Raw genomic sequence first — 15,263 nt, forward strand, 5'->3', positions numbered from 1 at the left:
TCATAACCTTATTAGCTTAAGAATTTTATTTTAAACAAGGAAATTCGAAAAAAAAAATTTGAAAAAATGATTTTTGAGATCAAATACGTGAATTGCATTATTTGAGTTTATATCATATTTTTATTAAAAGTATTTTGAAACTTTTTCATAAAAAAATATTTGAAAACTTTTGGTTGAATCATCGATTGTGTATATATATGTTATATATATGAAAAATTATATTCATCGTCTCTTCACACAACATATTATATTTTTTTATTTTTTTATTAAATATTGATATATAGATGATGAGTAGAAGAATTCAATAAGTTTAAAAATAATAAAATTTTAAAAATTTTAAAAAATAAAATAAAAAAATAAAAAAAAATGTGGTGTGTAATGTATAGATATGATAAGTAGCAAAGATATATATTTATTAACACTTATTAAAAAAAAACACTGAAATTTCTAATTTATGTTATGAGTGGGAGCTATTTCGCCGCCTCACTTTTATTGTCGGGTGTACCATTCAGTGTTAATTTGTTTTTAATATATTTAAATATTTTTAAAAAATAAAAAAAAATATATCAATACACTTAAAATTATTAACTAAAAAAATAAAAATTTTCAAGCGGTCAGATAAAACGGTACAAATGGAAGGGCAAGGTAGTGTTTCTCTTCTTTTATAGGCCCACACTGCAGTTAGTCGCTCCATGATATAAATAGCTATCGTTTCGCGCCAATTCTCCCTTCTACTCTGTCTCTCTGAAACCCTAACGCTCACTGCCATGTCCTAAATCAACGACCTAGGGTTTCGCAGGTACATTGATTGAATCTCCTAATTCTCAAGACTCCAACGAAAAAGGAAGACCTTCGACAATGGAGCCTCGCGCTAAGCGCCCCAAGATCACAAGGTGCGTACACTTCCCACTCTCGACTACTTTAAGTGTTTTCTATGTTCTTTACTGGTGACCTTGTCTTTGGTGTAAAGCATTAGGTTTTTATTTTTCTTGCTGGTTTATTGCGTAAAGGTTCTGTTTGGTCGCCGAGATAATCTGGTGGAGGTAGAAAATGGCATAGCATTGGTGAATTTGAAGATTTGAATCCGAAAGTTTCTGTTTTTTTCTTGCTGGTTTATTGAGTAAAGGCTTTGTTTGGGTCGCCCAGAAAATTTGAGGGCTGTAAAAAATGTCATCGAATTGGTGAATTTGAATATTTGAAACCGAAAGTTCCTGTTTTTCGCCATTTTGACGAACAAAAAGCCGCAATTTGGTGTTTATAATTTTTAAAAGTATATTTCTTTTCTTTTATTTTCTTGTTTTCAGTTTCTTCAGCAACCAAGAAAAGAGTTAGCTTTTTTCTCATTTAACGTATTTTTTTAAGTTCCAGGTTTCAAGGAAGCTTCTTTCTTTACTAAAGGATTGGTCTCCCTCTTAAAAGACTATTCTTCTAAAATAATCTTACCTATCAAAAAATAAAATTCAATATTTAGAATTCAATCGTGTATGCCGGGGTTTGAAGTTATCCTGTAACTTAGCCAGCTTTGTTCGCAATAAGATGGAAAATTAATGCTCTTCCACGTTTTCTTTCAGAGGGGAAGATGATTATATGCGTGGAAATATAATTGAGATTGAGCTCCACAATTTCATGACCTTTAATCACCTGAAATGCAAGCCAGGATCACGCCTGAACCTTGTAATTGGGCCAAATGGATCTGGGAAGAGCTCTCTCGTATGTGCCATTGCAATTGGTCTTGGTGGTGAGCCTCAGGTTAGCTACAGGTTGGTGCCTTCTTTTAATTGCACATCCTGGTGTTTTTTTATAATGATGGGGAGTTTTTTGGCTCAGCTGCTTGGGAGGGCAACAAGTATTGGAGCATATGTGAAGCGTGGAGAGGAATCTGGTTATGTTACAATTTTGCTAAGAGGGATACTAAAGACGAGAAGATCACCATTATGCGTAAAATTGATACTCGTAATAAGTCAGAGTGGTTGTTCAATGGTAAGATATTGCTACAGTTTCTTGATTGACATTAACTTGGAAGATGAGAGGGAATAAAAAGAACACATTTGTGATGATCTTAACTAGTGAAACAGGGTGGTTTCTAGCTGCAAATAGGAGCATCCATGGGTTGGGATGGGCTCGGCCAGCACCATATGATGACACTTTAGAGTGCTGGCTGAGTCTGGACTGGCCTGAGCTTGGGACAGTCCTAGGGAGCTGTGGCTGGGTCTAGGAAATCCTGTCTTGCACAATACTATATTGAAAATGATAAACACATAACCCTTTTCACAACTCTCATACAACCATGTTTTAAATAAAGGGCATTCCTGTAAAATGATGATACTTTTATAATAATTTTAAATAGCATCGACACTGTATCACTTTGTACCATTACAAATTTTAGTTATTCATTTGCAAGAAATATAGGACTTTGGATGAGTTGTATGTCTCTTTTTGGTAAGACCCCCCCCCCCCCCCCCCTCCTTCTCTCACACACATTCATGTTTTATATGAAGAGAAGAAATATCTACCCAATCTGAAATGAGCGATCTAGCAATTATAACAAGCTAGCTATTTCTTATCCATCACTTTTGCTTTCAGGAAAAGTAGTTCCTAAGAAAGATATTGCCGAAATCATTCAAAGGTTCAACATCCAAGTCAACAATTTGACTCAAGTGAGTAAGTTTGAAGACTAGATCAGGATATTTTATATAACAACATTGATTAAGTAAAATACTCTCTCTATAGACATATATTAAGGAAATGTTGCTTCTTTTTAGACATATACTCTCTCTATATAAAATAAGTATTAGTAAGGATGTTACATTCCTTATCATGGAAGAATGGCTCATGGAAGAATGGCTTTGTTATTGAGTCTGAGTTCATTGTCTGAAAGCACGTGCATGCATGTCTATTGCTGGTTTGAAATGCTTCAGAAATGTTTATCTCATACCATATGCTCTGCCCTTAATCTCAAATACCAGTTGGTTGGCAATGAGTACCCTTATTACCCCTGTTATATGCTGGTATTTTCTGTCATTCAATGTGGGATCCTGCTGAGGTTCCTTCATCTCATCAAGCAGGTTGTCTCTTCATTGCCAGGTTGCAGAAAGATAAACTGTGAATTATTATAGTTTTGATATGTAGTATCTAATTGTTTTTTTCACTTTAGGTATATCTGGTTTAGATATATGCTTAAATTTCTAATTTTCTTGTTTTTTTCTTTTTTCCCGTGGGGGGATGGTATGGTTCGTAGTTTCTACCACAAGACAGGGTCTGTGAGTTTGCCAGATTAACTCCTGTGCAACTTCTAGAAGAGACTGAAAAGGCTGTTGATCCTCAACTTCCAATCCAACATCGTGCCCTTGTTGGAAAAAGCCGCGAGCTGAAGAATATTAAGCTAGTGAGATTTTAATGATTCACCTTCTTCCAGGATGTAGATTTTGTGATTTGAAATGGTAAGAATTTGTACACTAACAATATCATAACAACTGCTAAATTTTTTCCCTGATTTAGTCAGTTGAGAGAAATGGAGAAACTTTGAATCAGTGGAAGGCACTTAATGCTGAACTAGAAAAAGATGTTGAGCGTGTCCGTCAAAGAGAAGAACTCCTAGTGAAGGTTCGTTTTTCAAGGATTTGCATTTTTTTATTATGCTTGATAGCATTTCAAATGCGTTTTTTTCTGTCATACAGGTTGAGTCCATGAAAAAGAAATTACCCTGGCTGAAGTATGACATGGAAAAGGCCAAATATATGGAGTCTAAGGAGCTAGAAAAGGATGCCAGGAAAAAGTTGGATGAAGCTGCAAAAACTTTAAATGGCCTTAGAGAACCAATTGAGTATGATGACTTGGTTTACCCAATTGTACAATGCTTAACACGAGCAATTATTGTCCATTTATATGAGGTCTTGGATTCAAAACACTATCCAAAACTTTTACCAATAAAAAAAATTGTTGTCCATTTATAAAATATTTACCATGTCATATATCTAAGGACAAGCTTTTATTTTGTGTGATCATTGATGTGTTGACATAGTTCCATGAAAATATGTGTGAGGGCTATGTCACAGCTTAAGCTTGTTAAGTTTCAACTTTAGATATGTTATTTTGTGCTAGACATTTTTTATGGGTTATTCTGTGTTATGTGGGTTTGTGATAAATATATCTTTTTACGACTGTTTCATATTCTACTGAACGGGAATATCTGTCATATGGTCATTTTTATGGTCTATGTGATATGTTAGAGGTGGATGCTTCGCCGCTTGGGTTTAATCTTGGTAGTTTCAGGTGCAAAGTGTAAAACCCTGATAGTTTAGGGGTGAAAATGTATTTAGCCCTTTGAATAATTCTGCTTAGGACTTCCATGATTTCCTTGTAACCGTTTATAGTTCCTAAACAGGGGCAATCACATGTATACTTCCTGTGTACTTGGGCTATGCCTATCTCTTTATCAATAAACATATCTTCTTACTTATAAAAAAAAAAAAAAAAAATTATGCTTAGGACGATGAGGGAGCCAATGAGCGGCTTTCCTCCATTTCCAATTCGCAAAAGCAATAAGCATTGTTATATATATATATTTGTTTGAGACAAATTGCAGTTGCAATGTATTTGTTCTTCTTCTAGGGCGCTGGTGTACTCATAATCAATCAATCGTCTGCAGGAAACAAAAGAAGGAGAAAGCAGTGTTGGAAGCTAAATGTAAAAAAATTAACAGCCGCATAGATGAAAATTTGAAAAAACGTGTTGCACTTGTGGAAAGTGAAAGTCATTTGGTACTTACATATTGTTACTCCTTTCTTTTTTGCTCTATTATGTTTTCCAATTCCTCTAATATTTTGTTACACAGTTGAATACTTTCTCTTGCCTTCAATATCCATTTACTATTTATAGGGGGTGCAAGTTCGAGGGAAATACAAGGAAATGGAAAACTTGAGGAGGCAAGAAGAATCTCGTCAACAAAGACTCTTAAAAGCTAAAGAGGATCTTGCTGCAGCTGAACTAGAATTTGGAAATCTGCCGCTTTTTGAACCTCCAAAGGATGAACTAGTAAGTAAGCCTTGCAGCTTTAAGCATTAATTTCTTCTGGATGGGCTCAATGTGAGTTATATTAGTAATTTAGTTCTTGCCTATAATGGTTAACATTTTGAAGAGGTTATTGTTGCTCTTCTCTGGTTTTCATCAATCTTATTGGGGGAAACTATAGTCTATTAAGTTTTGTAGTATTGGTTTGCACATAAATAATCATCAATTACTGATAGACCTATAATGCAAATTGAAGAGAATGATTAGTTTCAGTTTTTGTGTGATTTCAACTAGTCAGTGTTTGTGTGATTTCTATTGAGGATAATTCAACCCGATAAATTTTATGAAAATTATTAATTAGTTTCTTGTTCCAGTCTTCTGACTTGGATGATTCTCTTCTTCTTCTTTTTCACTGGATTAACTTTTATCACCAGGAAAAATTAGGTGCTCAAATTCTTGAGCAAGAAGATTCTGCTAATCAGAAGAGGTATCAAAAGTCAGAGAAGGAAAAACTTTTATCTCAAAAAAAATTGAGCCTCAGGCACTGCCTAGACAGGTGAAATTTTGAAGACAATAACATGTTTTTTCATATACTTTTTTCCCCTACACCATCTTTTCAAAGTTTTTTTTTCCCAGGCTGACAGATATGGAGAATACACATAACAAGTGCCTGCAGGCACTAAAGAGATCTGGAGCTGAGAAGATATTTGAGGCTTATCAGTGGCTGCAAGAACATCGAGATGAGTTCAATAAGGAGGTGTATGGTCCAGTTTTGCTTGAGGTAAATATTTTAACATTTAGATTGTCATGTTTATGAATGAAGCTTCCTTTCCACTTGCATTTTCATGAATTTTTGTGCAGGTTAATGTCTCAGATCGGGTTCATGCAGACTATTTAGAAGGTCATGTCCCATATTACATTTGGAAGGTATTCAATTATTTTTCTATCTAGTCTTCTATCTTGATCTGTATTTTTTTGGTAAATTTTTGTCTTGATCTGCAGAAAACATAAAAATATCTTATATGAGTACATAAATTGGAAAATGCTAATTTTTCTTGTACGGACTGTATGCATTTATGAATCAGTTGCCTTCATGTATTAGGAACATATATACTTAATAGGAACATCATGGCCATCTCATTAACCAAGTGATTACATGAACTTGCTGTACATCTCAATTACTTCACTCTTTTGGGATTGATTTGGATCCACTGTAACCTTAACTTGAGGCTTCTGTATTTAGCCAGTGATTAAGACCTTAAGTGTGCAAAGCCATAAATCATTGCCTTGCCTTGCCATATGAATAACTTCTTTCTATGTAGGCAGCCAGGTTGTGAAAAATTGAGCTGGATCCTATTCTCTCTCTCTCTCTCTCTCTCTCTCTCTCTCTCTCTCTCTCTCTCTCTCCCCTGAGGCTGCACTATTTCTTCCTTTGTTATCATAGTCTTATGGAGTTGGCATTAATTATCTTGTATTTTTTCAGGGCTACGCCTACTTATTTGGATTAATAAATCTTCTTACTTATAAAAAAAAAAAAAAAGAATTATCTTGTATTTTTTCAACTTTCTTTTGCATGGGATACGGTATTGCAGAAAATGATTTTGTTTTTTGGGTGGTGAGGGAAAGTTTGTTTTGACACTGACTCCTAATGTTGTTTTTTTTATAAGTAGACTCCTAATGTTATTTGTTAATGATTTGATTTTTTGCTCCATTCCCAGTCTTTCATAACTCAGGATCCTGGTGATCGGGACTTTTTAGTAAAAAATCTACGGTTATTTGATGTTCCAGTCTTAAATTATATGGGGGATGGTCGTCCAAAATTGCCCTTTCAACTTTCTGAGGAGGTATGTGTCATTGGGGCTCCTCTATGTGCAATATTTGAATGGTCTTGGGTTATCTTATTGTCGTTTTGATTTTTAATTTATTTTAATATCAAGCAGATGCATTTGCTTGGCATCTATTCTCGGCTTGACCAAATTTTTGACGCTCCTAATGCTGTGAAGGAGGTTTTGACTGGTCAATGTGGTTTGGATCATTCAGTATGCTTCCTATAACTTCCTTTTTTGTACTGGTGATTGATTTGAATATTAGTCGGTGTGGCCAAGCCTCATGAAGTTGTGAAGTTAGAAAATGTGGTTGCTGATTATGTTTGACATCTAAAGCTTATCTATCTATCTAATGTACTTGTACTTGGCTCAGTATATAGGGTCCAAGGAAACTGATCAAAAAGCTGATGAGCTTCTAAAGTTGCATATTTTAGATTGTTGGACACCAGAAAATCACTATCGGTGGTCTAAATCTAGATATGGTGATCATTTTTCCGCTAGTGTAGAACCAGTGAATCGTTCAAGTCTTCTTTTGTGTAGTAGGTTTCTATTAACCCTTTCTTGAAATCATCATAATCTACCTTAATGATTGTGCAAGTTGCCAACTCGTACCTTCTACTTTATAGGTTTGGATTTGGGGGAGATTGAAGTTATGAGGTCTAGGAAAAAGGAGCTGGAAGAATCTGTAGCTGCTTTTGAAGGAAGTCTTAAATCACTTCAGAGTGAGCTAAGATACATAGAGGATGAAGCAGCTAAACTTCATAAACAGCGGGTATGCTGAAAAACTTACAATTGTTTTGCAATGTTAAAGACAGATACCTGACCATTCTTTGACGTTGCTTCTTTGTTTTCTGCCAAATTTAACCTTAATATTTTAATCAGACATGCAAATTTGAATGTGACATATTATAGGAGGAGATTATCAAGATTTCACAGCAAGAGAAGAGAAAACGGCGTGAAATGGAAAACCATATCAGTAAGAATAAATATGGCTATTAGAGGAGGACTGTTGTATCCAATATTTTCATTTATTACTTATCAAAAAAAAAAAAAAAATTGCATTTATTATAAAAGATAAATATATTCTGGTGATCTTAGCTCAGAGGAGAAGAAAATTAGAATCCATGGAAAAGGGGGATGACCTAGATACTGTTATGGCCAAGCTTATCGATCAAGCTGCAAAATGTAACATTCAGAGGTTCCATTGTGCAATTGAACTTAAGGTGAAGTTGCTTTCAGGTTCAAGTTTTCTGCTTCTTTTTAGGTGTTTTATTTAGTGACTTTGTTTGCATATTTATGTCGATTAAGTAATAAACAATTCTTTAGTGTGTTAAATGACTCAAGTGCTTCATTTGTTATCTTCATTTCTTTTTGACAGAACCTACTTGTTGAGGCTGTTTCTTACAAACGAAGTTTGGCAGAAACACGCATGTCATCCATTGAATTAGATGCAAAGGTATTTTCAGTGATTAATTTCAGCGAGCACAAATGTATCCATTCAGTTTCTGATCACCTTCTTGATATGATTGGTTTTGAACTTTTTTTAGATTAGAGATTTGGAAGTTGGTCTCAAGGAGCATGAAAAGTTTTCCATGCAAGCATCACTGCACTATGAATGTTGTAAGTAGTTATCTTCATGTGATTCTACTTATCCAAAAGAAGTTATCTACATGTGATTCCAATTTTTTCTTACTGATCTGTGGAGTGCAATGATAAAGGATGTGTAAATTTTTTTCTTCATTCCTGGTGAATGACTAGATTTCCACGAGTTCTTTACTGGATACACTTGAAGAACTCAATTTGCAAATCCATTGAAGAGATTGAATAATCTTTCAAGTTAAACTCTTCAACAATGGGACAGAACTTAAATGAAAATCATGGTTTCTGATAGTTTAATCTTTATATATACGCCAGGATTCAGATGTCAGTCTGGTGTCTCACCCAAGAGTTTACAGAACCATCTTCATTTAGATATTCGTACATCCAGATGTCAGCGCACTGTCCCACCTGGATTGTCTATATGAACATGCTTACTGACCTCCATTTATTAATTTCATGGGATTATGCACTATGTTGAGTTGTCTATTCTTGCATATGCATCTTTTAAAATTCTACATTAGGACCTTGGTTCTGTAGTTCTGTACTTTACAAAACCTTATTAAACTAATTTGATTAACTAAACATATCCTGATGTACTGCAAGTGATGGCAACATTATGTTACAGGTTTTAACACATTTTGCTACCTTCGTTGAAATGTGTGCTTTCTTCTCACTTTAACCTTTTCTTACTTTGGTCTATCTCTTCTTCATGCAATGCAATTAAGTTCTATAATATTGCTAGGCAAACCAATTTTAATGATACTCCTCATTAGTGAACTGTGATTTTTTTTCTCGAGAGAATCCATTTTGAGAAAATATCCTTGAAGTTTGTAATGGATTATGTTACTTTTCAACTTCAGAGGGAATTCTAAAGTTTTTTTTTTTCCTTTCTTCTCTCGACACTTAGCATCCCTATTTGACTTTTTTACTAATGTGGAATTCATATAAATATAAACTGATTTGCCGACCTGAAATGTATGGTAAAATCAAATTGGTTTCTATTTTAAGCACTGGATCTCTGTCTCAGTTAAGGGAGGAGAAATTGATGTCTTGGTCAGGTATTGGTGAGTTGGTATCATTTAGCCTCTCAGAATTGCCAACAACACCATCAGAAAATGGTTGACACAAAGTATATCATGGCAAAGATGTTTTCCTCTCGATTGGAGTTCCAACAGCTTCTATCCTCCTTGGAGGATGAGGAGATTTAGGAGATACAGGCCTTTATATATGTGAAATATTTGTTCATGTATTTTTATTGTACTTGTCAAAAAAATATTTGTTCGTGTGAAGCTGACCATAAACCATTTTGTTTCTTGTGAAGGTAAGAAGGACGTAGAGGGTTGTAGACAGCAGCTGTCAGTTGCCAAGAGGCATGCAGAATCAATTGCCATTATCACTCCAGAACTCGAAAAGGAATTTCTTGAGGTTGGTATTATGGTGGAAACACACAAATAAAAATTCATAAAATACCAAAAAAAAAAAAAAAGTTTAAAAAAAGCAAGATAGTCATATATTTAGCCTATATTGTATTAGAGGGGGTTAATTTTAATGACTTGTATGCTTCTTTCTTTGCTCGTAGGCTGTAATTAGGTATTTCTCTCTTGTATACCACCTGTGTATTTGGACTATGCCTAATTATGAGGATCAATAAATTTTCTTACCTATTAAAAAAAATATTTAGCCTATTAACTGAATTTGTTAGAGTATTATGACATGATCGACTAATCTCACAGAAGTTAGGCGTAGCATTTTATATAATTCTCTTGTGCTTTACGAAATATTCACAACCATGTATTTGATGGCCACAACCAAAATAAAGGGCATGGTTTAATCAAAATATACCAAAAGGCAATGACCAGAAAAGCATTAAATTTGTAAGTATTGACTTCTATGCTAACATAAGCAATACAATGCAATCCTAAATTATATAATCATCCTCATCATTAAGCATTTGAGCATCAGTATTGTCATCATAAGATTTGTAGCCCTCACCATCTTCCTCATCTACTTCATCTAAATTAATGATCAAGAAAAACAGTAATAGCAAAAACTGATATATATATATATATATACACACACACATACACACCATATATTTAACTACAAAAGTTCACATTTGGCCCTTTAAGCTCACTCAAAAAGGGCCAACAAGTGCAAATTGGGTTTTGGTAAGCAAAGTGCTTTGGCCTTGCTGCTGTTACCAACACCATGCGTGATACTAGCTTTTGTGTTAGCATTCTGTGGAGATGTACTGGACTTTTGGAAATTCCAGAAGTTAAATGTTTCCAGAACATGGTGATATAGTTCATTCATAATTTGACAGAAACAAAAAAATTATATGAAGTAGGGAGGTGGTATAGAGGTAAAAATTTTGAACCGTTCATGTTTCCAGTACTCTTTATTTAAAGAATATTCATGTTCACATGTAGATGCCTACTACCATTGAGGAATTGGAAGCTGCAATTCAAGATAATGTTTCTCAAGCCAATTCTATTCTTTTTCTAAACAATAATATTTTGGAAGAATATGAACACCGAAAGTGTCAGGTATTCTTATGCTTTTTTTTTTTTTTTTTTTTTGGCTTCTTTTTACTATTGTTTGTTTGATGTTTCATCATAGTTGTGTTCGCATTACAGATAGAAGCTCTTGCAACAAAACTTGAAGCAGATAAGGAGGAACTGATGAGATGTTTAGCTGAGGTAGATAACCTGAAGGTGAGTAAAGTTTAGTTGTTTTCATATATACCCAGGGTTCTATGGAGTTGGTGTTTCTCATTTATTCCTTCTCATTGAGCATTATCTTGTGATCAAAGTCAACAAAAAGGGAAAAGCCAATAAAAGTGTACTTGTCAGATGCTAAAGAATATGAGCTTGGGTATGCGAGGCCTTGCAAAGCTGTTGTGTTTGGCTTGCCATGTGTTGATCAAAGATAACTTTTCCTATTGTGTAAGAGCATGGAATCATGTCCTGACAGGACGTAAATCATCTAGATAACATTCAATTGATTATTGTTAGATTGCGCTTCTAGATATATTAAAAAAAATAGATTTTAAAGGAGGAACAAAAACAAGGAAGAGATGCATTCATGGCATGCAAATTCAATGGTGTTCTACTTGCAAATCCAAATGGCCCACGAGCATAAAATGGTCCAGGTGTTTGGTTCCCCTTTTTCTTTTTAAGTAAACGATTATATTAATATTAACACGAATAGGCATAGCCGAAGTACACAAGGGGTATACAAGAGGTAACACCTATATAGGAAGAAGAAATAGAAACAAGAAAATATGAAAATTGAGGCCATTGAAATCTACAGCTTTGGCCGTGGTTCCATTTGATGATGTTCATAGTCTTTTGCTGATGATATTGTCTTCATAATGGACATGTATCCTAACAGTTTTGATATTGTCTTCGTTATTGCTTTCCCAAACTAGCATGTTCCCAAAATCAGGGTAATATTGCTCCCCGCAAGTCCAATCAAAACCTTCAGTGAGTGGGGAACTTGATGTCTATCTTATAATATCAGTGATTCTATTGTATACTTTTCGCTTTTAAAGCCCCTGTTTGTTTTTTTAAGAAAAAAAAGTCTCGTTACTTTTTCCATGTTTCTCATGGATTTTCTCAGTTCATCATATTTTTTGTTATGAACTAATGATGTCAGTATATCTGTTTATGTAGTCCTAGTTCTCCTAAGAATTGTCCTTAATTTTGAACTGTACAGGAAAATTGGCTTCCTACATTGAGAAAGCTTGTTGCTCAGATAAATGAGACTTTCAGCCGAAACTTTCAAGAGATGGCTGTTGCAGGAGAAGTTTCATTAGGTATTTATTGTGGTGCTTAAAGGGAATATACTTTAGGAGGAGTCTCTCTCACTACTTTTTGTGGGATGTTTCTTCCTTCTCAGATGAGGATGGCAAGGACTTTGATCAATTTGGAATACTTATAAAAGTCAAGTTCAGGTAACTGCAGCTGTGTCTGTTGTAAGTTTTCAATAAATTTGGCTTTTTAATTATTTGAACGGGTGAGTTCTGACTGTCTAGTTTGGATCTTATGGATGAACTTCAATGAAAAAGATAAACATGCCTTTTGAACTAGGGGAACTGGATTGTAATGCTAGAATCAGTTTAATCAAGAAAAACACTCAAAAATCTTTTCAAAACTACTTTTTAAGGGAGCAGAGATAAACTTGATCTGATTGATCCGACACGTGTTTGTTGCTGAATATTTCTCATTTAGTTGCAGAATATACAATTTAGATATTCAAAATCACTCAGGTTCGCACTTTCCTTTGTTTTCACATTATGACTTTCAGGCAAGCAGGACAGCTTCAAGTTCTCAGTGCCCACCATCAATCTGGAGGGGTATCACATTTTATTGAATTTGTATTCTTGATTGTTAGCATGACCATTTATCTTACTGTGTCCTGAAATTTCCATTATCTAGGAGCGGTCAGTTTCGACCATTCTTTATCTTATTTCTCTTCAAGATCTTACAGACTGCCCATTTAGGGTGGTCGATGAGATAAATCAAGGTCAGTTACAAGACAATGTGTTTTTCAAATTCTTTTATTAATACAGCTTGTATGAAAATAACTCATCAAAAAAAAAAATACAGCTTGAATGAAAATACTTGACCTCCAATTATTTCTCAGGGATGGACCCTATAAATGAAAGAAAGATGTTCCAGCAATTAGTGAGAGCTGCCAGCCAACCAAACACTCCCCAGTAAGAACATAGTTTAACTTGATAATTAATGTCTTCATTTGGTTTGGCGAGCTTGTGGACATCTGTTCCAAGCATGATTCATGAGGTTCAAATGTGGTTATATTCGGGGCTTTATAATAGTTGGACTACAGATTTATTGTAAATGAAACTTCTTGATTACCTATTAAAAAGATAGTTGAACTGCAGATGGTAGAAGAATTTGGTTTAGATGTGTAGTGGTAGTGGTAGCAATACTATGTTTTGTTGAAGAGAAGCATATAATCACCTAGGCCATGATATTAATTTTCTTTATGTCAAGTTTTATGCCAATGAACCCAGTTACGTCCAACATGCACTTTACAGTCGCTGCCAGCATCCATATGTACTATAATATGGTGGGGCACTCGTCATTGTCCTGCAAAGAGACAATTATGCTAGTATTTCAGTGAGATTACAATTTTCCTTGTATTTGCAACCAAAGGATTATAAGATTGGGTACCAGAAAAGGGGGCTAGGATTTGGTTAGAAAGTTATGTTTGTCATAGACTTTCTTTCCAAAATGTAGAGGTGGCTGAAATGTTGGTTTCCGCCGGTATCAGGTGTTTCTTACTTACCCCGAAGTTGCTTCCCGATTTGGAGTACAGTGAAGCATGTAGTATTCTGAATATAATGAATGGGCCTTGGATTGAGCAGCCCTCGAAAGGTATCGTCACTGTCAGATTAATCTCTATTTATTTGTTGTACTCATAGTTCACTTACTGGCAAGACATTGTTTTCTGTTAATTCAGCATGGAGCAGTGGAGATTGCTGGGGAACTGTCACAGGTTTACTAGGAGAAAGTCGATGCTAAAATAACAATCTAAGGTTAAAAATGTCGTTAAAAGGAAGAATATAGAGCAACTATTGTAATCCATCTGAAGCGAGCCATCATTTGACCCGTATCAAATGGTTTTTGTGAAGTGTTTCAGATTTTTATTGTGTATGCATGTATAATTTAGTTCCTTTTGCCTCTGATGATCATTCATGGTTGCCATTATGCACCTCCATTGAGTTTCAGTTGCTTCCCACTCTTTGCTACAGATCCAATAGATTAGTCAATTTGTTGTATAGCGTCTCAGATATATTGTGTATACTTGTTTAATTTAGTTCCTTTAGCCTTTACGATGATCCTATATATTTTACCATTATGCTCTGAGCGTGATGGAGAACTTTTCCACAACCCGCCCACTGGGGGCACTGTCATATAATTTTTCATTCTGTATTGAAAATATTGTATCAATATATGACTGTAGAAGTGAAATCATTGTGTTCCTATTTCTTATGGGAAATGAAAAAGAAAAAAAGTAAGAAAAATGAGAGAACGAACGTAGGACTTTCCACGAAGGAAACTTGCTGTAATTGTTGATGCAAAAGAAGCATTATCAGATACTATTAAACAAGAGCCCGTTTGAATAGTGAGATGAGATGAAACAAGATGAGTTAAGATAGTTTGTGAATAGTAGTGAACTTATTAGTTAAAATTAAAGATGAGGAAATGAAATGACTTCTATATCCTCCAAACGGGCCTCTAAAAGCTCATTTGCAAAGAGAACGGAACACGATGCAAAGCCATGCAGCATATAATTCTTCCTAATCATTGAAAAGGGACCCCAAGGAAGCCATATTTGGATGTTCTACACCAACCCCAATTCGCGAATTGCAAAATGAAATATCGTGATAACTTTGATAAGGTTAGGATAGCCACATCTTGAATGGTTCCTGGGCTTGAGAATCAAGGCACGATAAAAACTCGTGCTATCTTTGCTGTTGGTTTTCTTGCTACTGTTATTTTGTTGCTAATTTACTGCAACTGCTGCCATCGTTGGGTATATTAGCCTTGTGAATGCTGATTGGTATTGTTGGTTTGTCAACAACAGATGTTAACCGTAAATCTCAAGCGGCATAGGGTGTGCTTTATTGGGTTCTGTTCGTTTTGTTGTGTATCGGTGGCGGGGCTGTGGTCTAAGCTATGGCTTAAACCCAACTTGAAGAAGCACCTGCAGCTTCCCATTGTCTAGCTCCTCCAATCCGGCTCCCAGTGAGTAGGATGCTATTATAGTCACCCCAAGATAGGGAAGCTATCTCCGGCT

General features: G+C 35.0%; 1 protein-coding gene across 1 annotated transcript; it reads left to right on the forward strand.

Annotated features, from left to right (window-relative positions):
- The first annotated feature begins 683 nt into the window (after window positions 1-683).
- Window positions 684-14,241, forward strand: LOC121241204 (structural maintenance of chromosomes protein 5). The gene is given in 31 exon segments (XM_041138884.1): window positions 684-893; window positions 1,572-1,749; window positions 1,828-1,906; window positions 1,909-1,980; window positions 2,584-2,657; window positions 3,239-3,385; window positions 3,499-3,603; window positions 3,678-3,823; window positions 4,649-4,760; window positions 4,879-5,034; window positions 5,445-5,566; window positions 5,647-5,791; window positions 5,872-5,937; window positions 6,729-6,854; window positions 6,951-7,049; window positions 7,210-7,375; window positions 7,463-7,608; window positions 7,749-7,812; window positions 7,935-8,059; window positions 8,215-8,292; window positions 8,384-8,456; window positions 9,757-9,860; window positions 10,865-10,981; window positions 11,072-11,149; window positions 12,153-12,252; window positions 12,336-12,390; window positions 12,744-12,792; window positions 12,875-12,962; window positions 13,083-13,155; window positions 13,734-13,837; window positions 13,923-14,241. Coding segments are annotated over 31 exon segments (3,144 nt in total). The 5' UTR covers window positions 684-858; the 3' UTR covers window positions 13,985-14,241.
- The last annotated feature ends 1,022 nt before the right edge of the window (window positions 14,242-15,263 follow it).

This window comes from Juglans microcarpa x Juglans regia, chromosome 7S (assembly GCF_004785595.1).
Source record: "Juglans microcarpa x Juglans regia isolate MS1-56 chromosome 7S, Jm3101_v1.0, whole genome shotgun sequence".
Taxonomy (NCBI): Eukaryota; Viridiplantae; Streptophyta; class Magnoliopsida; order Fagales; family Juglandaceae; genus Juglans; species Juglans microcarpa x Juglans regia.